General features: G+C 41.7%; 1 protein-coding gene across 5 annotated transcripts in view; it reads left to right on the plus strand.

Moving 5' to 3' along the window:
* Positions 1–25054, plus strand: part of DAB1 (DAB1, reelin adaptor protein) — a 122973-nt gene that overhangs the window by 93150 nt on the left and 4769 nt on the right. For 2 of the 5 annotated variants that reach the window (XM_026069025.1, XM_026069028.1), the window contains 6 exons: positions 11649–11705; positions 14900–14962; positions 16136–16244; positions 18227–18775; positions 19616–19743; positions 20681–20764. In XM_026069025.1, the coding sequence (XP_025924810.1) occupies positions 11649–11705; positions 14900–14962; positions 16136–16244; positions 18227–18775; positions 19616–19743; positions 20681–20764 (990 nt within the window). Of the gene's footprint in view, positions 1–11648; positions 11706–14899; positions 14963–16135; positions 16245–18226; positions 18776–19615; positions 19744–20680; positions 20765–25054 lie in introns of those variants that run through there. The other 3 variants (XM_026069026.1, XM_026069027.1, XM_026069024.1) reach the window with 2 other exon arrangements.

The following is a 25054-nucleotide window of genomic DNA, read 5'->3' on the forward strand; positions in this document are numbered from 1 at the left end:
TAATGAGGCATAAAGGAATGAGCCTCCAATCTCAGAATTTGAACGTATCCACTGAACTCAGTTCTGGGTGCGTGGCTGGTGGTCAGGCACTTCCTCTGACGTTGCGATGAACAGATTGCTTACTTGATGCAGTTTGATATTTTCCCGTTTCTTGCTGTGTCCCTTTCCAGCAGACCCTGCTCTTCTGTAGATCCCCTCCGTTTGGCATGTGTCCTGGCTCCAAACATACGCCTCTCACAGTATCTAGTTTCCTTCCAGTGTCTTTCCCTTCCTCTGTGTCACCAGCTCACGCTTCCTGCACTCATTCCCATTTTCTTTCTACTCCTTTCTCAGGCAAATCCTCATATTCTCCATTCACTTGATCTAGGCATCAAGCTAGACAAGGAAAGCAGACTTATCCCAAAGAGCTTGTGTTAAGCGGTACATGCTCCACTTAGAAATTGTAGTGCCGTATGTGAAATTAAAAAGCAAAATGTTTAACGAGCTCTTTTTGTCATAATTTTCAGTTGTCTCCCCATTATACGTACACATCAAGTTCTACCTGTCATGGTGTTTTTAGTAATAAGAGTCAGACTGTAAATACCCTTCACTGAGACTGTCAGTCACGTCACAATAAAACCTACTCTTCCCATCAAAATGTCTAAACTAGCTGCTTACAGTTTTATGAAGGCTTTCAAACAACTCATCTTACTGCTGCAGAAAGATTCAAAGCATTAGAGCTGATGCTTCACAGTACAGGCAGTCATCTGCCTAGTACCAAGTGAATGGAAAATATTAACAAGTCAGGGTGGGATGGACGAGGAGTAAATGGCTGTCGTGGACCAAGGCACGGGAGAGCCATAGGCTCTGCACAGGAGGATGCGGACCACAACCCATGCTTGAAGCCGTGCTGGACCTGAGCCCACACAGGTCTACCATCTGCAGCGCTGCCTGCCCCGTCTGCCCGAGCCGGGGGACTGTGTCAGAAAAAGCTCTGTTTTAATTCAGCCTGGGATTCAAGTGCCTTTTGCAGGTGGGATTTTTCGGGTCCCAAGTCAGAGGCGTGTCTGCAGCCACATGAGAGGCATGGGCAGCCGCGGTCCCTACCGGGTCACTCGGAAAGTCAGTCCCTAAAGCGGCAGCATTACCTGGAGTAATTCTGGGTAACTCTGTCCATCTTCCAAAAAATGAATTCTTTCTGCAACACTTACTCTGGAGAAAAGCTTTTTAACCATGTCTTTTCAGTAAGTTTGAAGCAAATACATTGCATCAGTGGCTTCACAGAAGCAGCATGCGGGCTGGTGAYGTTGACTTCAGCCTCCACAATCAACCTTCACAGTCAAGTTCTCAAACATGCGAAGAAAGAGCGCACAAACACAGTCTGGCCATCCGTGTCTGCAAAGCCTGCCATTTTTATTTACTGTTGCTGAAGGAGACACCCATGTTTAAATGCCCTAATTTAACTAAATTTAATTAAATCCTCTGTGTGGGATTTAATATTAAAAGGGGGAAAGGAGAAGCATTTTTAGTGGGTACAACTAGTTGTGGCTAAATTTGAAAATACATTACTTTGTTATGATAACATTTTGCAGCATGAGTTTCTTTGTGTTGGTGGGACTCTACTATTTTTGTTGAGAGAAATGGATAGACATACCAGTACCCATGGAGCAGACTTTGCTGTAGCGTTGTTTTCTGATACGTTTTTGTGCAGCATGGGAAATACCTCTGCGCTTTCAGTTTGCCTTTTGATTTAATGGTAGTGTTAGATCTCTTAGCACRGCTGCCTTGTAGCAGAGCCGTTTAACACCGCGCCAAAGGCAGCACCTCGGCGCTGAAGGCGCGATGTTGTTGTCGCAGCTCTCCGGTGGCGAGGCCTGTGCGGGAGCAGGCGGCCGGGATGCTAAAAGCCTCTCCACGCGGGAGCAGCTTGTTGCCGGCTGGCGTGTGGACGCCGTCCCCTTTGCGACCCGTGTCGTCTGCCTCGTGTCGCGCTGTGCGCGCCTGCCAGCGGTGGTGTGTCTCCAGCGACGTTGCSCTCGTGTCTTACGGTACTCGCGTTTGCAGGGGGGGTTCCCGTTGTGTTTTGGAGGAGGCAGGAGGCTGCTGCCATCAGGCTGCTCCAGCCGGCGGCGATGAGGGGAATCCCTCGTCCTTGTGCGGCGGGTTCGCTATGTCGCGCGGGTGGTAGTCACGTTTATTTTGTTTGGGCTTTGCGTTAGGTGTGCCTGTTACCGCTCAGGGCCTGTTGGACGTTATCTGCCGTTTAAGTACTTCCACACTGTAAAAACTCACGGAGATTTTTGAGGTGGTTTTTCATTCCTTTGCTCAAGGTCCGCGGGCCTTGTTTTCCGCCATCTTACGCTTTGTACTTCTGTTTGCACCTGTGCAAAATGGGAGTAAAAGCACCGAGTAACAGCCTTTACCCTCCCTCCGCACTGGCATACCCAGCTGTGCGGTTAATAGTCATGAGTGGATCCACAGCAAAACAGTGCACACACCTGAATTTCCGCTAGCTGGCTCCCTGCTCAGCTTCAGCCGTGTCCGTACTTCCCTTTTCCAAGGAGAGCATCTAGCCAGGCGGCCAATGTTGTTTCATGGAGATCGCAACCGTAAACTTGTGGTTGCTCTGCTTAGTGGGCTGGCAGTTCCCTGATCAAGAGCTGTAACAACTATGTCTGTTCTTTTTGTTTGTTTATTATTCTTTTTTTTTCTCAAACTATTTTTGCTGGGGATATTTTGTGTTTTACTCTTTAATGAAAATTGTAACTGTAAAAGAATCAGAAAGCAGATCCTCCTCCCTAGTCTTCCCAAATTATGGCACCTGTAACAGCAAGTGGTCATGTTTCTTCATATGGGTTATATATATGTATGTATATATGTGTGTGCGTATATATATATGTAGGCTTATGTAGAGCTCAGCACCTAAGCTCAGAGTTAGGGATATTTCAGCTGATTCTTGAAAAACTGGCTTTGCAATGCCTAACAGAGCAAGACCTTTATTCCCGTTGTGTTTAGATGTGTTTTTGGAYGATGCATACAGCTAGTTCATTGTTTTGCTTGCTTGGCTGCATTCGTTGTGTGCAGCAGGGGTAAATTAAGAGGGCAGACTCAATAAAAAACAAACAGCTTCCCCCCTTTACCCTTCCGAATCCTTAGCAGTTTGAAAAAAATCAAACCTACGGCGTTGTTGAGAAATGATCCTGGGAAATGTTTTACAGAGTGATGAACTTTCTGTTACATGTTGGAGCTATTCCAAAATATTCTGCAACAGAAATGTAATTTCAGATTAAAGATATAGGGGAAAAAAAAGGTTATTGTACAAATGTTACACACTTTCCACTACACTACACTACACTCCATTGGGATCCAAGGGAAATTTAAATAAGACTCCTTCACTGAAACAGTAGTCGTCATTTTTATAATTTATGACTATCCAGATTGCATAAATCTCTAAAATTCAATTTGTGCTTAAATCACCTTACTTCTAAAAGTAATTTTATACCAGATTACCCTGTTTACCTGTAACTGGTTTAGACACACAAGTACGTACTCTGTAAAGATAGACCTTGCCTCCATTCGTTTCCTAAAGGCTAAAATAAAGACAAAGCTTCCTTAAATTGAGAGAGCTACTGTGGGAATTGAAAAAATTCTTTTCAGTCTGTAGAGATTAGCAGAGAAATGGACCGTACAGACAATGTAGACAACACTTTTCTAACCTCACAGCATTTTTCTGGGCTAAGGTGCGTGTGCCTGAGCTGCAATCACTTTGGCTGGCGTTTCTGTATTGCAGATGAGAAAAGCTGTAGCCTGCTCCGTTTTATGTGGGCAATGTGGTGTTCTTGTGATCRAGGGAAGGGACAGCCGTGGCCATTGCTAGACACACTGTTTGTGCCCTCTGTATAAAATATGTGATATACACTTRGCTGGCCTGCTTTTGTTTTTTTAGTGTTAAGACTTAAAGCTCTATCTCCCTTCAGTAGTTTTCTTCACCTTTAATCTCTGTAATCTCCCTCACAGAGTTATGTGTCTAAATAGATGGATGTCTGGAAGGCACATAAGTCACAAGCCCTTTTGCCTACAACATCCGTATCAGTCTTTCAGAGTCTAAATAGGAGCAAGCCTTGTTCCAGCCGTTAGCCTGTTTGGGTCTAGTTTTATTTTTGTTCCCTGGAGAGAGCAAAGATGAGAACTGGTATTCTGCTGTCTTCAGTTGTATTAAGTACTGAAATAAATCACTGTGTGGRTGAGTTGATGGAAACAACATAGGCTGTTTTTCAGCCTAAACATAATGCAAGGTTTTTTTCTCTGAGTTTGAAAGCACCATGTCCCTGCTTTCTTTAATTCCATTTCCTCAGACTACTGCTCAGGGAGCTGCCGAATCCAGTGGACTCTGGGACCTGGTGATTCCTCCTTCTCGGGGCGCTCTCCGACCCAGGAGTGAGCCTGTCCCAGGCCAGTGGATGCGGCAGCTGGTCCTGCCTGCAGGTTGGGCCAGTCGCGAGGCTGAGCATGTCCCAGAGAGGCACGTGCGCGTGCAGAGGACACTRATGTGGCTGGGCACACAGACCGCTGCACGCAGAGCACTGCCTTTGCCAGCATCCCCGTATTGCACCACTAGAAGTCATGTAAAACACGGGTACAGATAGCCCRGTCCTCTTCCTCCTCTCTGGCTGATCAGGAGTGAAGTTCCCTGGTGAAAACAGACACATCCTCACTCTCTAGATTCACAGGGAAGCCCACGCACGCAGATCCCTCTGCTATCAGCACGGCCCCTCTCTGTCTAATGTCCGTGCCCAGATGTTGGCCCCTTGCCTGCTGCGCAGGTGTCTCCTGCTCGCTGGCTACTTCAGCTCAATTTTTACTAGCGAACAGATGCGTGCACTTGCCCACTTGTCTCACAAGCATCCCCACAATCACAGATCTCTCAAATATTAGACAGGCACTCAGTCCGTGCCTAATATCCATGCCTGGACCCTGGGCTGMCTTACCAGGCGCTGGCTCAGACCTTGAGTCTTTCCAGACGCAGATGYGGGTCTCTTACTACTTGCAGCTAGTCCAGCTTGAAGTTTGCTGAAGAATTACACAAACGGGATTAAATTCACAGGAGAAATACAAGTACACCCAGGTCTTTCCAGTTGGTGATGTTTAGACCTCTCCCATGTGCATATATACCCCGGCCTCTCCAGCTGGTAACTCATAGACCCATGGGCCCAGTCACCTGCGGCCCCATTTCTGGTTGCTGGCACTTAGACCTTGCAGCRCTTACCTGTAGGATAGTGAGATTACACAGAAAAAATAGTTATGAGAAGGGCTTGATAAGAAGATAGGATAGTCTGTGGTGATCAGGTGCAGGGCTCAGTCAGATTGGCAGCCTGCCTACCCACAGCAGGCCCCCTTTATTCCCCTTCCTTTCCATTTTCCTCACATGTGTTCCTCCATGATCCACCTTGATCTGTCCCTTTCCCCATCTTGGCCCTTCCCCTAAGCATCCCAGAAGTTTTACACAATCCCACAAGCCTCCTCAGATATCCCATAATATTCATGCTAATCTTGTTTCCCCCTTCTTATCAGTTACAAAAATCAGGCTGGTCCCCTCCGAGGCTAAGCCTGAACGGTTCCTTTAATGGCCCAATCAGTCAGTGAAGAGCTCTGCTCTGTTACTGTCTCTGTTATCATCTGCTGTTAATGGTTGTGTGTCTGGGTGTTTATCATTTTTCTTCTAATTTGATATTTCTTTTATACTGCATAGCTCTTAATCAAATAACTGATGAACCAGATGCTCTCATATGCTACTTACCCTTACCGCTGCAATGATAATGGACTTTATTGGAAGTAGGTCTAGTAGCAAGATATTTGTTTCTTTGACTTTGTTACCCTGATATAAGGATTAATGTATGAGTTGTGTAGAGAAAGAGCAACGTAATGCTCAGAAAGGGTTGATTCCAGCAGAAGGCCCTAGCATAATCCCACCTCTGTGGGCTCTGTTGACTTGTGTCCATCCAGGAAACTGGCATGAGACTTTAGTTCCCTAAATTAGCCCCAGCTCACTAAAGCAAGGAGGACACATCTTCTCCTATGTTGGCTTGTTACTTGTTTCACTTTGAAGAACGTTCTTCTTAAGGTCTCCTTCATAATGCTGAACTCTTAATTTTGTATAAAGGGGGTTATTGTTCTTAAACTCTATTCAAAGATATTAGAGAATGTCACAGTTAAAAGGGCAGGTAATCTAAAATGAATATCTGCTATCTAGAAAAGTCACTTGTTAGTTTAATTCGAGATAAAAGATGTATTAGCTTGATGTAGTCTGGGGTTTTATTTAAATGCAAGACTTTTGTCCTCATTGTGTCTTGAAAAGAGTAAGTTTACGAATTTCAACAAAATCTTCAGTAAGAGGAAACATGAAATAACATTTATAAGATGCTGTACCTCTTCTTGATTTGAGTATAGTGCTAGACATATTAAGAAATAAGAGTAGAACTTGTTCATATTGCTTTAATTTTAGAGCTGCTTGGACAGATAGAAAAAAAAAAMCCCTATAAATGGCTGTCTTTTATAAAGGCAGCATTACTAGTTGCAACCAGTTTTCTCAGAGAAAAATAATTCAGTTTCTTTACCAGTTGTGCCTTTCCACAGATGCAGTATTATTTCTAGTATTTCCTTTTGCAGAAGTATAACGCATGTAATTGACTGTTATCGGTCACAGTTTGACTTTGTTTTCTCCCGCTCTCTTTCTGCCTCTGATGTCTGCCCCTATTGCTTATCTAGACTTACCTCCCATGGAGACCTTTTTTCAATGTGATCTGTCTGTACTTTCTTGTAGGTATTCTTATTTGTGTCATTTGCCTGTATCTTATTCAAAGGATGGTTGAATGTTTTTCCTGATGTGTGCAGTAAATTGCTGTTAGATGAAAAGGTAGTTCTTTGAGTGGAATTTCCTAATGTTGTATATTTATGCCAGAGAGAACTTTTTTCATAATCCAGTGGTGGTGGGGTTTGTTGTTGGTGATGGCATTTTTCAGTTGGAGTTATATTTGTCTTATTTTATGCTCCAGAGAGCGATTTAGATACCGTAAATGTATGTTTTTCTCATTCAAACATTTGTTAACATTTCTTTATTGTTAAGCATATTACCAGAGGGAAATGATATTTACATTCGCCACAGACAATATCTGTGGAAATGTCAGGTGTTTTGCTAAAAAGGGAAAGCAAACCTTGAGAAGCAGTGTTTATTCTGAAAATGTAATAGTACGGGCCRCTGGGAAGGAACTGGTCTTGCATTAGAAAGGGTTTGGGCAAATAAGGATACATATAAAAAGCTACTGATCTGCATTCAGAATCTGTTTTCCAACAATCTGGAGGGTTATATATTAGAATGAATCCATTATTAATAGATAATATTTAGAGGTTATGAATCTTAACCTGCAGCATTTCTTTTAAATGCGTGTGATGTGCCCGGTGTGTGCGGTGCTCCCCAAGCTCACGCGGGGGTCTGGACAAGGCATGGGGCAGGGGCAGCGGGGCCGGCACCTCTGCGCCAGCGTTAATCATCTCGGATGCTGAACTGCCTGGAAGCAGCATGGCTCCGACCCTAAACTAGAGCAAAGAAACAGCCCTTTCTGTAAGAAAATACCTACCTAGGCAACAGCTTCCAGTGGTTTTTTTTTGTTTGTTTGGTTGTTTTTTTGTGTTTTCCCCCCCTGCTCCCACTCTGGAAGAATAATCTGAGAGAGAAAGAAGTTGTTAGGTACCTCCTGTAGTAGTCAACCATATGGATGCTTGATTGATTGGAGTCTGTCAGAGGAAAACAGCTACTTGAAACATTTTAAATACCATTTCCTATGAAAATAAATACCTAAGGTACRCAGAGAATTCAGAATTAAGTTCCTCTCAACTGAAAAGAAAAAAACAAACGAATGAGTGCATATATGCTTTGATTATCTGAAGATATCCTTAATTTAAAGGAAAGTAGCAAGTAACAGCAAAGCAGTTTGCTCAAACATTTCTCAATTATCTACTATGTCAATTATTCTTAAACTTACCACCTCCTTAGCTGCACGGTATTGACTTACAGCAGCGTTTTTTACCAGCACATCCAGCAGTTCCCAGGGAACAAGCAAAGGAAATGGGGCAGTTTGTGAGTGAGATGAAGCTCAAGGTTACCCTGTAGTTGAATGCATCTTACCCAAATCAGGACTCGGGTTTCCTACTTCAAAGAAAAATGCACAAAAAAAAAAAGAGCTACCTGAAGAAGAATGCTCCTGACCATTTAAAACTAAGGATTATCCTATTAAACTAAAAAGAGAAACTTTCAATAGCAGGTTCCTACAGAATTCTGGGCACTTGAACTGAACCTTGTGTAAGTGCTTGATGCCCAAATGCATATCTTTTGGGTCACGTTGTGCATGTTTGCAATCAGCGTAGTTTTATGGCAGTCCGTGGAGCTAATGTGGCTTGCAGCATTTGAGAATATGTCCCAAAAGTTTCAGGGAAAACAGTATCTCTCTTGGATATTTTCAGTGGTTTCAACCTAATAGATATGGTTTGACTGATCATCATTTTGTCTGTGCTTCTGACTTGCTCTGTAACTGTAGTTCTAATAATTTTTTAATGAATTTTAGTTTATTAATTAACTACCTGGAACTCACGGAGCTCATAGTAATGTCAATATTTGTTGTGTATYGGGTTGTGCAAATAACTGAAGCTTTGGTTTAGTCACTGAACTAAAAGAATGGTTTGAACCATCAGGAAAAATATTTAAAATTCATAGCCCAAAGTATTTAAATTTTCAACTACAATAACCCCAGATCTGTAGTTCTCACATTAACCACTTGACTTGTCRTTGAACTTTCAGTGGAAGGCACATGTTAGAAAAAGGGGATGCAAATGAAGAGAAGCAGCCTGGTTGGATGKTCCCTCTTTTATCTAATGGCACTCACCCAGAATGCGGGAGGCCAAGTTTAACTCCCTCTGCTGCCCTAAAAGGTTTGAATAGGTAACACCCAGCTCAAAGGTTAATTACTAATTGCTGCTTAATTACTATATTTATTATCATACTATACTCTTTTTAACTTGCTGAGCTCTGTACCAGAGTACAAGATAATTACTGTGTGTTATTTTTCATTCTTTTTGAGCACCATCTTTTCTTTGGTCCCTGAGGTTTCACCCTCATGTTTTGTGAGACACTATTTTTATCATCTCACTTGTAAAAATATAGAAATATTAAGGGGGTTTTCTCCTGTTATGAATCAATGTAGATTCATTGCTTTTACTAAAACCAGACTGAGTAACAGAAGTTGAATGTGCTGGCTTGTTATATACAGCAGTGTAAAGAACAAGGCGCTTTACGGTCTCATGAGAGCAGTAGGTCTGTCTTATATTTTTCCTTTAAAACCTAAACTTTTGCATTGCTTAGAAAAATGATACTTTCTTGGGGTCTTTTGCAGTCAGTGGGAAAACTGTAGTGGACGTCGATCATTTTCTATTTAGGTATATAAATGCTGCAGTTTACTTGCAATGGCTTCTGTACTTCTTTTTTTTTCCCCCCAACTCTTGAATAATATGTTTCTCTTTACAGAATAATGAAAAGTGTCACAAGGAATTTCATTATTGGCTGGAGTGGTTTAAAAAGCTTCCTGCTGCTTTAAGACACCAGATTTACATATTTCATGCTTAAAAGATTTACAGTGTGTCTCACATGCTGTATAGAGACATGGAGCTTTCRTTATAGGCTTTAATGCCACCAGCATACAAGGATTAATACTCTTTCCTCCGCCTCCGTCTGTGCAGCGGGGCACAAGCAACTTGCGTGTTCCCGGCTGACTAAGCTGTAAGGGTGTTTTCCTATTGAAGGAGATGCGTTTCCGACTAATGAAAGACAGCTTTTACACCGCTACGTGGAGAAATCCACAGGCAGCAATTCCACAGGAAGATCAAGGAGCCGAGCATCTTTCCAGGCTTYTGGTTATTTTAGGTGATGCACTAGGGAGAGGATTGCTGCCTTGGATGGGGAAGGCTCTCTTCTCCCTATTGGAAAGCCTCAGCAGCGGCAGGCTCRGAGGGCCCGACGCTGCCCGCCGTAGCCATGCCAAAGCCCCAGCGCGGTTGCTGTCGGAGGCTCCTCCATGCTCCGACAGCCACGGGCACRTCGCCCATAGGACATGTCTCCTCAGCGGCGTGTGATGCAGAACACGAGCTGGCGGCGGGCACAGCTCGAGCGCTACGTGGTAATTGGGCACTTGGGGCTGTGCCGTGACATGTTGGGCAAATGTTTCCTGCGAGGTCCCGCCGCAGCGCAGGTGGGAATTGCTAATGGTCCGCTGAACGCTGCGGACATGTTTGCTCTGCGCTGAGCCGCYGCCACTGCTCCCAGGGTTTCCCAGGGCTGTCGGTGTGGCTGGGGGCCACGGCCGAGCCCGGAGCCGGCTGCAGGGCAGCAGCACGTCCCCCCGGCTCAGGGACCGGGGATCTGGTTCAGTGAGGGATGTCCAGGCAAAAAATGATAAGTTACTGGTCAAAACCAAGGTTCCTGAAGGTGTAAACCTTTCTGGTGCGATCTGAAGAATATTTGCAAGGTCTGTGGAGTTGTTTGAACAAATGGGCTCAGCCGGTTTTCATATTTCCCGTATCTGGGGCTGGGGGAACGCTGCGGGAGCTCCCTACTCCGAGAGGATACGGGGCTGGGTCCTTCCCTGCTTGTGTGCAATCATATTTGCTTCTCCTGGCTTTGCTTCTTGCCAGTCCTCCCCCCCCCCCATTCTCTCTCTTTCAAGATATATGATGAGATTGGGGAGGGAGCAGGAAACATTTTAGGCTGTTTCTGGGAATTTTTAGCTTCTTGTTTAAGATGCCATTGGATTAATGGCTGGTAAATTTGTATGAAGCTCCTCAGCTAGTCATCTAAGATTTGATTTTTGGTAATTTGCTGTTATGTTTGTGCTTGTTTCTTAAGAAATAAAGTCCCATATGCTTTGATAAATATTATCTGAGATTTAACATCCTGAGGATACTTAAGTCATAGTTTGTTATGTATAGGTATGTGTACATGTGCAAACACAGTGTGCTCATACACACCTGTATGTACACAGGCACACAGACTAAATCTATGGATTTAAATATAACTTGAATTGACTTATATAAGTAATGTTGAAAGCTGCTAATGAAGGAAAATCCACATCTCAAATGTGTTTACACTAATGTTAGTTTTCCTTRTTAAGTGAAAGGTGTGTTTTGCTGCAGATACTTACTTTTAGAGCTTTTCTTATCCAAAACATAATTTTTGTTTTCCTCTGAGGATGTTAAGGCCCTTTTTTTCATCAAACCACTGGAAAGTTTCATTAATGTGCATAGGATTAGACCTCACTATGTATGTTTAGTTCTGAATTCATTAATACCTAAAAGAGTAAACAATTGTAATGCAAGTGTTGACGTTGCCTTATATACCAGTAGCTTAGATTTAGCACACAAACAAAGTGTATGTTTGCCCCATATCCTAGCGGCACTCAAATTCACCATTTTGACTATGTGACTTTCTATCTCTGCTCACTGCGAGAATGAAAGGGTTTTCCTTTCAGTAGGGAAGTCAATAATTATGGAGGTTATCATTTTCATGCACAGAAATTCATGTCATTTTCATAAATCATTCATTTCATTTCATAAATCATGCTTTACAGCTGCAGAATGGAAACTTATTGCTGGACATTGATGAAAATCTTGTTTCAGTCACTCAGGTAAGGTTGTCACACTAAAAATATTTTAAGGAAATATAGATGAAATCACCTATAGGATTAGTGCATTGAAAATGTTCATTTTGGGATTAATTTCACTGGAATGTGGTTAATATCAGATCTGAATAATTAAAAAATGGGTGAATGCAGTTCTGTAGTGACAGTGAGATCACAAAAATAAATGATAACTAGTTGGTTGCCATAATCTCAAATGTTACTGGTGAATAAAACTACATCTATGTCAGAGGAGTTGCATTAATTTATACAGGCTGATAACTGGATTTTAGAAACAAGCTAGATACAAAATAGCAGACCTGAACTATCTGGGATTTAAAAATTGCTGTTGCTGTTTAAGTGTTGCTGCTTAAGGCTGCCTCAAGTAAGTAAATGGTGAAGTTGTGTTCCTGCTAAATTTCTGTTTACGTTCTCTGACGTAGTTCTGTAGCTCCTGTTGCATATAAAGTTCTTATGCCTGCCAGAAATAATTCTCCTGTAAACATACTGCTTTTTGGTAGGGAATATTGTGAACAAGGGTTTATCACAATAAATAGTGAAATCAGGTTTCATATTGCTCTAGCAGCTGCCTGTTTAGAAGTCCTTGCTCAGAGTGCCTCTCAAGAGCTCTGATGGAATTATATCTGCAAAGAATTTCCAGAGATCCATCACCTTGAAGCACTTTGAAAAGTATTATTATTCCCATTTTACAGAGTTACTGAAGCATAGAGATTTGACTTGCCACCTTTCAAATACATGCCATATAATTTTGAGTTCAAAAGTATATTCACTATCAGTTTTCAGTATGGATATGAAATGTTGCATGACATTTTTCCATAAAAAATCTGAACTTTACAGACGCTTCCTCTTAGTCCACGTAACCATGTGCCCTTTCCTCGAATATCCACTCAAGTGTGCTTTCCTCCTCCCTCGCAGAGGGAAGGAGGCACTGGGGGAGCTGTAGCTCAGGGCATCTTCCTGAGGACATGTCCTGTTTTTGGCAAGCCAGAGGGGCAAAGACTGGGGAAGGCTCTGTTAAAAAAAACCTTAAAAGTGGAAAGAGAGCAGCTTTGGGGGTGGCACTGAACAAGCAATTTAGAGAGAGGAGAAGAAAGTGACTCTTCCTGTGATTTGGTGTCACCTGGCACCTCTTGAATCATTAGTGGCGTAAGGAGGCCTGAAGTGATTACCGAAGGAGAGCTGCTGTTGTCATTATTCCAGCTTTTCTAGGTAACTTTAACACCATATGGCTAGCGCGTGTGAACGCAATGCAGAAGTGAGGGGGTTTTTTTATTTTTATTTTTTTGCAGAGGCTACTTCTAGCAGTCTTTTACTAAAGCACAGAAGAATTAGTGTGCCTTGAAAAAAAATGTGGATTTTCTTCTTTCTTCCATTTGCACACAGATACTTACAGGGATATATAAGCCCATAAGAAGAAAATATATTGTCATATCACTAAAGCAATGTGATCTATTTAATACAATGCATGATGTGAGGAAATGTGAAATAATTCATCCCCAGGTACATTGTTAGACATAAAGCTGAGAATCATCCAAGCTGCTAGACAAATTCAAGGTCTAAGTGACTGTAACATTGCTTCTGTAAAACAGGTACAGAGGTTGGATTGCAAAAATATGTCTTTAAAATTATTATATTTTGAATTATAGTCTAATTTCTTAAAAGATCATTTATGGAAAAAAAATTGGGGCTATCCTCCCCTTTTGTAAAGACTGATCAGCCAGCGCAGTTGTTATCCAAAGGGCTAAATTTGCAGTTCAAGACTCAACCGAATTTCAAGGCTGTAGATGCGATTGAGGTGGCTGCAAAGTTGGATAGGAGACGCAATGAACAGAATTAAAATGTGCATCAAATTTCATTCCTGTCAAGAGCTCTGGCTTCCTATATGGATGGGCATGATTGAACCCGATGCAGGGAAAAAGGAAAACATGTAAACAGGAGAAAGGTAGTGAAGAAAGAGTACTCCTTGAGTTCCCGTCACAGCTTTCCTGTGATAGCCACCCTGGTAGAGAAGGTAGATGCATTTTACATTTGCTGTGGAGCTGGAAGGGTGCTTTACTGGCCCTGGACTCCAGCTGAACCAACTTGCAGACACGGAGCAGCACTGAGGGAGAGCACGGTGCTGGAGTGGACATCCCCTCTGGGTGTATTGCTGCCTTTCTTGCCGTCCACCTGGATTTGTACATGCCCCTGCACAGCCCCTGTGGTTATTCCTATCCTTATCGTTCAGTCATGAGCTGCTGGTTTCTAATTGTAAAGACTGGCCACACTCTGTAACTGTTCCTGTACTGAAAGTGCTCAGGGCCTTAATCAGCAAKGTTTGTTAAAATAATGGCTACAAGACCAGAGTTTAGGAAATCAAGCTGTACTGAAATGGACCCTGTGAAATATGAGCCACTCTGAGCATTGCATCTCTTATGTGGGTCCTTCGGACTGTTATATTAAACTTAATTAAAATTTAATGCTAATTTAAAGTCAAAATACAAGGATTTTTATCCCAATAGTTTGGCAGGTGACCTAATGGGTGGAGAAGAGCAATTTTACTTTAGAACATGTGAAGGAGCTTTGATTATGCAGCCACTCAAGGTGTTCCTTATTATCAAAGTGCTTTTTTTCCTTCTGGTCCGGTTGAGTGCGACCTGTTTGGGTGACCTATTTTGAGATCAAACTGAAGGATRCCCTGAGAAAACATTTCTAGCATGAATTAAATGTAGAGCTACAAACTTATAGTAACCCAGTTGTGCATTCTCCTTCAAGTCCATGTATCCAGGTCGCACCCTTCCCATGGGGAAGGGGAAATCAAGCAGCATTTCAAACCCTTCCCTTCTATATCCTTTCTCATTTCGCAGTCTGCTGCTGAGTTTAAGATCTTGAAATAGGGGTTTAGAAAAGGAGCCAGGAAAAAAGGCTGGCCATAAATACACGCTTGGTGCTCCCTGATGTTGAGGGCAGAGCAGTAATACAACCAGTTCCATTCTGTATGGTTTCTTCATGCTTTAATAATTTTCTAGGGTAGAGATCTCCATACCAGAATTCCACAGCTGAACCCATGTGCTTCTTCCACATGGGACAAGGCATTTGAAGCCTATGTGGCTTTTTCTGGATTAACATTACTAGTTTACAAGTTGTTACTAGTTAACTTGCTTTTTCTTCTCCTCAAAAGAAGTGTTTTCTTCTCTTTACAGGCTGTTACCCAACTAGAGCTTTTTGGGGACATGTCCACTCCTCCTGATGTAACCTCTCCCCCAGTAAGTACCCAAGAAAATTGAACCCTGCCTTTATCTACTGTCCTATTTTCAGTGTGTTTATTGAGGGCATTTACAATTCAGGGCGTCAGCCATTCCAGTAGAGAGGATTTCAAAGCACTTCTAGGTTGTGATAAAATAGAAGTGAAGCAAATTGAATGTGGAATCACCGCTTCTTGATGATGTGCAAAAATATCTTCAATTTTTATTTTTCTGGTATAGGGCTAGGTGTCACATTAGATGCAACCTGAACTGCAGATCTCCTTCCCTAGTGTTTATCAGAGTTGCATGCTTCACTGCACTCTGTCTTGAACTCCCTGTCTCTCCCTTGCGCTGCAGGAAGATCCAGTTACATCCTTATATATCATCTCTGCTTGGTTCCACCAAGCACATATCCCGGTACCACTGGTAGAGGAAGGACAAAACAGTAAAGAGAGGGAGGAAGGGATTTGTTTTGAAGGGAAAGGAAATTTTCTTGAGAGGCTTTTCTGCATCATAAAGTAAAAACAGAATCATTTTCCTGTTAGGCTGTTGAACCTTACAATAAGCTATATGAGTAGGTGAGTATAATATACCGAGAAAACTGAGGTTCTGTGGGGTCCTCAGCCTCTGATCTCAGAGGTGCTGTGTGGCCTGTCTAGGCCTAGAGGTCAAATCTGCTGTCTGCTTGTCCTTAGCTTGCTCAATTAGATTGTGTTTCTTCTTTAATGTAAACCTGTGGTTCTAGTCTTATTGATTAATTGGAAGCAATATTTATTTGCCTTTCCTTAAATCTTGCAAATATTTTATTTACCTTTACTGTCCCATAGGTTAATGTCTAGGTCTGGTGCTTATAGGTGTTGTCACATAACACCTAGAATCGCAAGTCTATATGTTCTGGAGAAAGAAATCATGTCAGTAYTTTACATGTGGTGTAATCCAGGCAAATGTTATTTTTATTTTTCCTCTGGCACAAAGACTCTCTCATTTTCTCTCTTCTTCTCTATTGCCCTCTGTCTCTAGCATGTTCTTATACTCTTTCCTACTGCATCTTTCCTTCTACTTCTTTCCATTCTTTTTTTTCTCCCCWCCAAACCTATATTTTTGGAGTTAGAGAGGATGTTACAGTACAGTATGTGCTACAGAAGCAGCAGCTGATATGTCGTCATTCTCTTTTATTCCTGTCTTACMTTGCAGACTCCTGCTACTCCAGGTGATGCCTTTATCCCATCTTCATCCCAGTCACTTCCTGCTAGTACAGACATGTTTGGTTCTGTACCTTTCAGCACTGCTGCCGTACCCTCAGGTAAGAAATACAGTGAAAATACAGGTTTGATTCAAGTCTGGGGATCAGTTCTCAGCTCTGGTTTGTATTTCAGTATTCAGGACGTGAATTTAGTCCGGTGGAACTGGGAAGGATTTTGAGGACAGTGCTGTAGGACAAGGCAAGTGTTTAGCAAGCAGGGACTACATTATACTGAATTTACTAACATTTTTTAAAACAAAAAACAAAAATGTCACTGGGAGTTCAACCACMGTTCAGCTGCCAAGAAAACATGCCTACAAGGTACTGTAGCAAGAGAGAAAAAAGCATTGAGCTCTGGATTCTTTGCGGTAGCAATGAATATCCTGTGCTGTCTTCAGCAACCAGAGAATGAGATGTGAAGAATCTGACTGCTTTTCAAAGGTATTCCACTTAGTCAAGTCCTGATATTTCCTCTAGACTTTTCTGTGTTCCTCAAAGTGCTCAAAATTCAAAAACCATGTAACATTCTGCACAGACATGAAAGAAACRTGGCTTTGACTGCTGATCTCTCCCTGGGATACTCGGAGCACTGCAAGAACAGCTCTCAGCCCTGTTTAGGCAGAAAGAAAAGGAGGAGTGCCTTGAATCATTCAACAGTGACTTCCTAATTGGTTAACTCCTTCTCTGATGGGTTGTGTTGCAATATCAGATTAGCCACTGTGCCTCAGAACAGTTACATTGATGTGAAGGGTTTGGGATAATGTCAGATGAAAATCCTCACTGCTTAGATGAGGTTGCAATGGGTGCAAGATAGAAGAACATTTGGAGTATTCGTCATAACCATTTATTGGAGAAGGCCTGTATCTGAGTTGCTGTTCCTGTCATCACTCTTTAACTTAGTCTTTTGAAGTTCAGTTTCTAAATTAAAAAAATATATATTTTTTTTATTTTTTACATTTATCATTCCAAAAGAGTCTATAAATAAAGCTGAGAGGTAAAGATACAGAAGGGCGCAAAAACACTGAGGTTAGAAACAGCGGTTTTAAAGCTGCAACAGCATTAAAGATAGAAGAGAGGCTGCATGCCATAAAGTATTAGCAGTAAGTTAAAATCATGAATTTAAATGTGAAACTCACCATATCTATAAAGCATAACACCTGTATCAGTGAAACATTGTATTACATGGTTTAATTTGTAATAGAGGTTTTCTGCAGCTTAGTTTTAGTTAYAGATTTTTTTGGATTTTTTTTATTTTTCATTGTAAATAACAAATCATCAGATCATATAATTCCTACACAGTTGAACTCGTAGTAGTTTAAAGAGAGCCACATCAGAGGTGATCATTCTCTTGCAAGAAAGTTGTACTGTAATTAGAGGGATTTACGTGAGCTGGCTGGTATTAGACTCACTTCCCAGCTCGGAATCAAAGAGAAAAGGATGAGGAGCTGCAGCAAAGCTAACCAGAGGGGAAGCAGCCCGGGGCCTCCCTCTTCCTTCCCTCTGCTCACTCTGGCTGTCGTGTTCAGTCCTAGATGCCCTTGCCCTGAGCTGCATGTGGCAGGCAGGGGTGGCGGGGTAGACAAACAGGGGCAGGAGCGCTAGCAAGAGCCTGCAAAGCTCAGTGGTGAGGACCAGGGTTGTGCTGCCCGGAGGTAAGTGTAAGAAATGTTTGGGGAGCTGCTGTGGTTCTGGTAAACGGTTGGACCAAACTGATCCCAGCTGTGCTTCTGGCATGCCGAAGAGGTCCACATGCGTGCATGTTTCCAGATGCATGTGGGTACTCACCGAGAAGAAGAAAAGAGCTTTTTTGTTTRGATGAGGTGAAGGATTATTGCCGATATCCACCCACCTTTGCTTTTGTATACARCTACTTATCCAGTGACATAAATTCAGCCTTGGCTTTCAGGTTTTTTTGTAAGTGTGCCGAAGCTCTGGCGTCACTGATGTAGTCTGTGTGTTTGAGTTATTGTGTAGCTAATTCTGCATGCTCTTGACATTAATATTAAAATCTTTTTTTTTCCTGCTGTTTTTATTGTTTGAAGGTTATGTTGCCATGGGAGCTGTTCTGCCCTCGTTCTGGGGACAGCAACCACTTGTTCAACAGCAGTTGGCCATGGGTGCTCAGCCTCCAGTTGCTCAGGTGATGCAGGGAGGACAACCAATAGCGTGGGGCCAACCCGGTATTTTTCCTCCTACTCAGCAACCGTGGCCATCTGTAGCTGGTCAGTTCCAACCAACTGCCTTCATGCCAACACAAACTGTTTTGCCTTTACAAGCAGCCATGTTTCAAGGTACCATTGCTCCTATAGCTACTGTTCCACCCACGAGTGATTCCAACAGATCAAGTCCCCAGACAGACAGGCCCAGACAGAAAACGGGAAAAGAAATGTTTAAAGATTTCCAGATGGCTCAGCCTCCACCAGTGCCATCAAGAAAACCAGATCAGCCTTCCCTCAGTTGTACCTCAGAGGCCTTCTCAAGTTATTTTAACAAAGTTGGGATGGCACAGGAAGCAGATGATTGTGATGACTTTGACATCTCTCAGTTAAATTTGACTCCTGTGACTTCCACGACACCATCTACAAATTCACGTGAGTATTCATGCCCTTTCAGCTGTAACATTCCTCAAATGTGACTGCTTCTGAAAGCATTTCACTTTTCTTATTCATACAGTAAATTGGAACAAAGATATGGACTTAGAACCTTCATGCATGGTCTAGCTTATTAGATGTGTTCCTGTCATAAAGAAAAATGTTACAGATGAATTTCAGAGACCATTGAAATCAACAGCCCCGATGGTTACAGTCTGAAATTTAATTTCTAATAAGATAGCAATATATCTTCTGTGCTAGGGACATGCAGGCTGGTTGGAAAATGCATGTGACATTCAGCCTTACGAATGGTTTCACTCATGTCCCATTCGGGACATAACTTTGCAGAAACCAGGGGATGGGTATTTGTTCTTCTAGCTTGATGTATTGAACATGGGGAAATTCACTGAAGAGCTGTAAAATATGCTTATCCTGGTTGGAGCATGGAGGTGGGGGATATTGCAAAGACKGCTGATAAGGGGAATTCATGAGACAGAGATTTACCAGGGGCCAAAAGGAAACCTTATGCTTCTCTTAGCTGCCATAGGGCAGGCAGCTTGCACATTCTTAATGTAATGTGGTGGTGTCTCCCGGGTTCCTAGAGCCATATGCCAGGTGCTGCTGAAACTAATTTGGAAACTGTTGAATGAAATCAAATATATCAGATTGATAATGACTTATGTGTTTAAATTTACTGCATATAGCTCCTCTTTAGAAAATATTTTTCAGGGGTAATATAAGTTGAGGGCTCTAAAGCATGAGCAAATCTTGTGCTGGTTTGCCTTTCTGAACAAACTAATGGATATATATTCTGTTGCTGTTACCTTAATCTTTGTTTAGCTCCAACMCCTGCACCCAGACAGAGTTCTCCATCAAAATCATCAGCATCTCATACCAGTGATCCTGCTGCAGATGACCTCTTTGAAGAGGGATTTGAAAGCCCAAGCAAAAGTGAAGAGCAGGAGGCTGTGAGTAGCAACAAGGTTTCTAAATATTGATTAGTATTTTTTAGCTAGAAGAAAGGGAGATGTTACTTAAATGTCATTCGATAGTGTCAAAAATAACTRTTCTAGTAGGGCTGAGTGGTATATTAAGTATTTAAGGGAGAGTTGCAGAGAGAATTCACTTCTAGGTTGGATTTCGATAGTTAAGAACGTCAGTATGACATTTATGTTGATACGCACTAATATTGCATTCAAGGAAACAAACCTCATATATGAGGTTATATAGGTCAGTTGTATATGATGTCAAGCATACGAGCTTTCACTTATTGGTGGTAAGGGAGTTTGGGATAAAACAACATATATGCTGAGAGTGCAGAAAGAGATGCGAAAGTTTGGGTGTTAAAACAGAGGATGGTTGACACTGTTTTGCACATTCTTGCCTCCCAGTTGCTTGCCTAGTTACATTCCTCAATGTTTTGGCCCTCAGTATATGATTTCTTTCTCTTAGACTCAGTGGACCAAAGCAAGAAATGTTATCCAAGTGGTATATTTAAGTTCCAAGGTATCTTAGGCAGATGAAGCCTAAGTGAATGAAAGGCAAGAGGGCATCTGTACACGAAAGGACCCAAGATATAAAATGGCACAAGCTTGGACTCTTTCCCATTCACATACCTTCACTGGCTTTCAGGGCCTTTTGCAGTTCTGGTATGTCTGCTCCAGTACCTTCTGAAGTCTGTGGCAGCTCTTGCATGGACTCCAACAGGTACCGGAGTGGTCCTTTCCTGCCTGCATCAGCCATAGGAAATCAGTAAAGCTTTTGAGGATGTGTCAGCGGTGAGGTCTCGCTTTGTTTTTCATGAGATAGGATGTACTTGTTATGCCCACAGCATGAAAATAACCTCGTGTTGACTTTTCACTTTCTATTGTTGAGAAAAAAAGGTGTTATGTTCTTGTATTCTAGCCTGATGGGTCTCAGGCCTCATCCAACAGTGATCCATTTGGTGAGCCAACTGGTGATACTATAAGTCCACAGGTCGGTAGCTAGATAGCGCAGGTTGGGGTAGGTATCTGTCCTTTTTTTCTCTACACCTTGAGGTGCTCACTTATTCTTCCACCAGTACCTACCATTGCTTTCATGGATGCATGGTTTATTTTTCCTTTTCATCTTTTCCTTTTTTCCTCTCCATTATCCACAGTGTATTCCTCATGCTCCGTGGTTTGCATGGCTTTTGCCATTCACTAAGTGTTGCAACTTATGCAAATATGTGTGTTTCAGCTGCCTGCATGCTTTAAAGAAATGTAGACTTACTTTACTTCGTGTTCAAATTCTAGGAGGAAATAGGAAATCTGARCCATTACTAACAAAGTATTAGGCAGAGCTTTTTTTTTTATGAAATCCACTCTGGCCTTTACTCAGATGTAACATATTAAATTGAATAAGACATCTTACCCAAAGACGTAACAAACAGTAAATAAAAATTACGTAATGATATATGAGTGCATCTACCCTAAATCAATGTGATAATCAGTAGAAGAAACAGATTTATTATCTGCATGTAAAAAATTATTAAAMTGGATTCGTGTATGTTTATCTCCAACTGCAAATTAAAAACATCTGAAACTTATCATTCATGTTACCATTGGCGTACTGATGTTGTAAAAATTATTCATCAAGCATAGGTCATTTAAATCAAGACAGACGGGAAAGACGATCTTTTCATCTTTTGTGTTACAGAACCCATTAGAAAATGTAGTTGCTAGTGAATGTTCTATGATTTGTTTCAATACAGTATGTATGTTTTACCAAAGAGACAGTAAAGCTACAAAGTTTTATGAGTGCTGAGCATTGTTATTCCATCCAAATACTCTTTAGTGTTAGTTTGAAGGATATGTTTCATTATCTTTTCACTATCTGTCATTTGTGTTTTGTATTACTCAAATACATGATCTAATATTGCTTCTGGGCTTCAGCACAGAGCTCCTGGAGCAAATCTGTAACAATAGTAGAACCCTTTTTCTTTTTGTATAGACACTGCACTGTGTTTACAAGTGACTTATCAACCCTGAGCCTAAATAATTTGGTTTCAAGTCAAAGTTAATAGTTTCATTAGGAGTCAACTTACTTTGTATGTTGAATATGGGGGGAAAAATTCTTAAGGTAACAGCCGTGATCCACTTGAGGGGGTAGTAAGATTATCGCTTAACGATATGTAGTGCTGTGTGAAGGCATCTCCCCCTTTTTGGCTCCGCCAGCATCATGCTCAGCCCTCAGGGCCTGAAGCAAAAGTAGCATTAGGCCTTGTGTCTCCAAGACTAAAAATGACAGTGCAAGGATAGAGTCGAGTTGGGATGAGCTGCCCTGGCAAGATCATCCGTTGATCCCTGTACTCCAGCTAGAATTGCTTTGGTAGGTTGTCGGGAATTGTTACTGGATGGTATCGTGTGGTGATTTGGCTTTGCCTTTGGCCCTGGCCAGCACTGATATAGCGGGCTATCCCACGTTTGAACCGTTGTAAGAGTTCTTCCTTAACTGAAGAAAGAGGGTTTGACCTTTATCAAAATCCCACCTTCTGCAAAGCTATATACATTTTTTTATTACTGTTTATCATAGTCAAGATAATTCTGAAATCCATCAAGGGGAGAATACTGGTAAAATCTCTTTCTAATTTTCTGATTGTCAGAGATAGTTAGCATCATTGTAAATCAGCATCATGCACATTTTGCCTATCAGGAGTTCTGGAACTTGAAACAGCAGTTTAAGTCTGTTACTGCCTATTACTGTGTAAGGCAGTCAAGTGAGAGACCTTTTCTTCTGGTTTTATATAACTCTTAGTAAAATACAGTCTTTTATCTGGAAGGGGTCTCTGGGAGCTTCAAGAGCAGTGTATTACCAGTGACTCCATATGTTTTTTCTATGTTTTCTGTTAGTTTTTGTACAGACTTGTATAAAATATATTTAATTCTCAGAAATGTATTATGGGAATTGTAAAATAATGTTACTGATTATTGTGACTATTATAGCAACTCCTAAGAGCTGTAGGCAGGAACAGGAAGCTGAACAAAAAGAAAGTCTCTCTGCAGTGAAGTTACAGTACTGATATCATTGTGCCTCGATGCGGCGCCGTACAGCAGCAGTCTGTAGGAAATCCACTTGCCAAAACCAGTCCATCTAATTCTGAAACATGGTTTCATCAGAGCAATGGAAAGTCTAATCTCCATGGAAAATTATCAGTTCAAGACTTACTGCTGTGTTGTGTACTGAGCCTAGCATTTTGAGAAAAACTTAATGGAGAGAAACATGTAGTACAAAAGAATCTCAGTCTGGATAAAAGCCATTTTTGTGTGTTAGATGGAGATTACTTAGCTGTTCCAGAACATCGTTCTTCACACCAAGAACAGCAGAGTATACAGCTCAAACGAATGGACCTTTCAGCAGCATGACACACTATTGTGTTCAGAAATTTCAAATACATCTGTTGCCAGCATCTCTATGAAATCGGCAGCACACATACAATATCTTTGTTTATCCTGTCTTGATGTATCCAGAATTCTCACCTGCCTGGTATTTTTCCGATCTTTCAGTGTACCTCAGCAATTTGGTTTCTTGGTTCCTTCTGATCCTCCATATTCTCATTTAGAAATAATTCTTTCAACTCCTTAATTTCTCCATTTCTCCTCACCTTTGAGCGATTTTCCAGTTAACCTCTCAAAACCATATCCTACTGGTAACCACCCTTGTAAGTTACCTTTTTAGAAGTGGCTATGGGTTCTTAGTAGGTAAATGTGACATTTTATGGATAAGTTACATTTTTGTCCCTTTATGGTTGGAGAAAAGAAGCAGCATGAGCAGGGATAGTGGCTGTCCAGAAAGGGCGAGGAGAACGCTGAATAAGATTGCTGTCTTCAGCTGACTTATATTTAAAGACTGTACTGTAATCTTTGTCTCTCTCCAGCTTGTGTGGAGGATAACTATGGTGAAAGGAGAGAGAGAGAAAGAACTGTATTTTGCTATGATTCTACGGAGTGTGTTATGTATATCCTATATTGACATTTTTGGTTAAAGCGAGAAATTTGAAAAGAGGAGTTTTCATCTGGTCATTCTCTTCGCAGTGGTGCATCCAGGCACCCTGAATTACAGGGACTGACCCACAGATGTGTTAGGTATATGGTAGATCCCACTGGTGTGGATGTTTCTGCTCTTGGGAATATTACAGCTGAATTCAGCCCCTAAGTCAGCCTCAGTAGTGAGTCTCACACTCCATGGAACTAGGGAGCCCCGAAGCTACAACAAAAGGCTTAGTAAAGGCTATAGGAAGGGGAGCCTTTGAGCAGAAGGAGAAGGAGAAAGGGCAGGAGTGAACTTTGACTCTTTGATGTTAGGGTGCTTGGGAGACCTAACATTATGTTGGCCAGCATCTCATAACAAAACATCCTGCCTGTGGAAAGAATAAATAAGGCCTGAACACTGGGATCTAATATCGCAAATGCTATCTGCTTCTGTATGGACCATGTAAACTGATTCTTGAAGGAAACTAGCAAAAGAGTTAAAAATTCAGAAAGACAATAATGGGCTATTTGATGCCACAATTATTTCAATAAAAGCCATTTAAAATGCTGGAACAAATACAGCTTTATTGATACGCTGCCCAGTTCAAGACTTGAACTGACAGTTGTTCATGAGAGAATCTCAGGAAACCTTCAAAACATTTGTGGCTAGAGCATATCTTTCTCAAAAAGTTGTTTAGTTGTTCTGTGAAATGTGTGCAGACAATTATAAGCCCTCAAAATATGTCACACCCTTCATGATGCTATCAGCACTGTTATTAGAGCAACAGTTCCTTTGAATGTTTGTCTGTCAGCTTTCAGTGGTACTTTGATGGCCCAGTGCCATCTTCCATCTTTGAACGTGTGCCATTCTTAGTGATAAATGTTCTTAACGCATTAGTCGGCTCCAGAATGGACAACTGTAACTCTTTATCTCAGCTGTTATTAGGAATTTGACAGAAAATAGCAATTTATGGACAAAGTAGTCTTATCTGCCAGCTTAGTGAGCCACAGGAGGGCGTATTGTGCTGATTCTGCAACCTACTGTTACTTTTTGTCCACTTTGTGTTGCACGAGGAATCTGAATGGACTCCAGGTATCCAGCCCATATTTGCAGGACCTGTTATCTCATTCATCTAGCTCAGTAGGAATTGAATAGAGTCTGGAGAGAAATGTCATGATGATTATAGGTGACCTATTCTTACAATAGGTCCTAGATCTGTCATTCTCAAACTAGAGACACCACCGAGGAGGATTATAAATCTGACAGAGAAAAAGTAAGTAGGGTCAT

This window comes from Apteryx rowi, unplaced genomic scaffold (genome assembly GCF_003343035.1).
Source record: "Apteryx rowi isolate R43461 unplaced genomic scaffold, aptRow1 scaffold_284, whole genome shotgun sequence".
NCBI classification, from domain to species: Eukaryota; Metazoa; Chordata; class Aves; order Apterygiformes; family Apterygidae; genus Apteryx; species Apteryx rowi.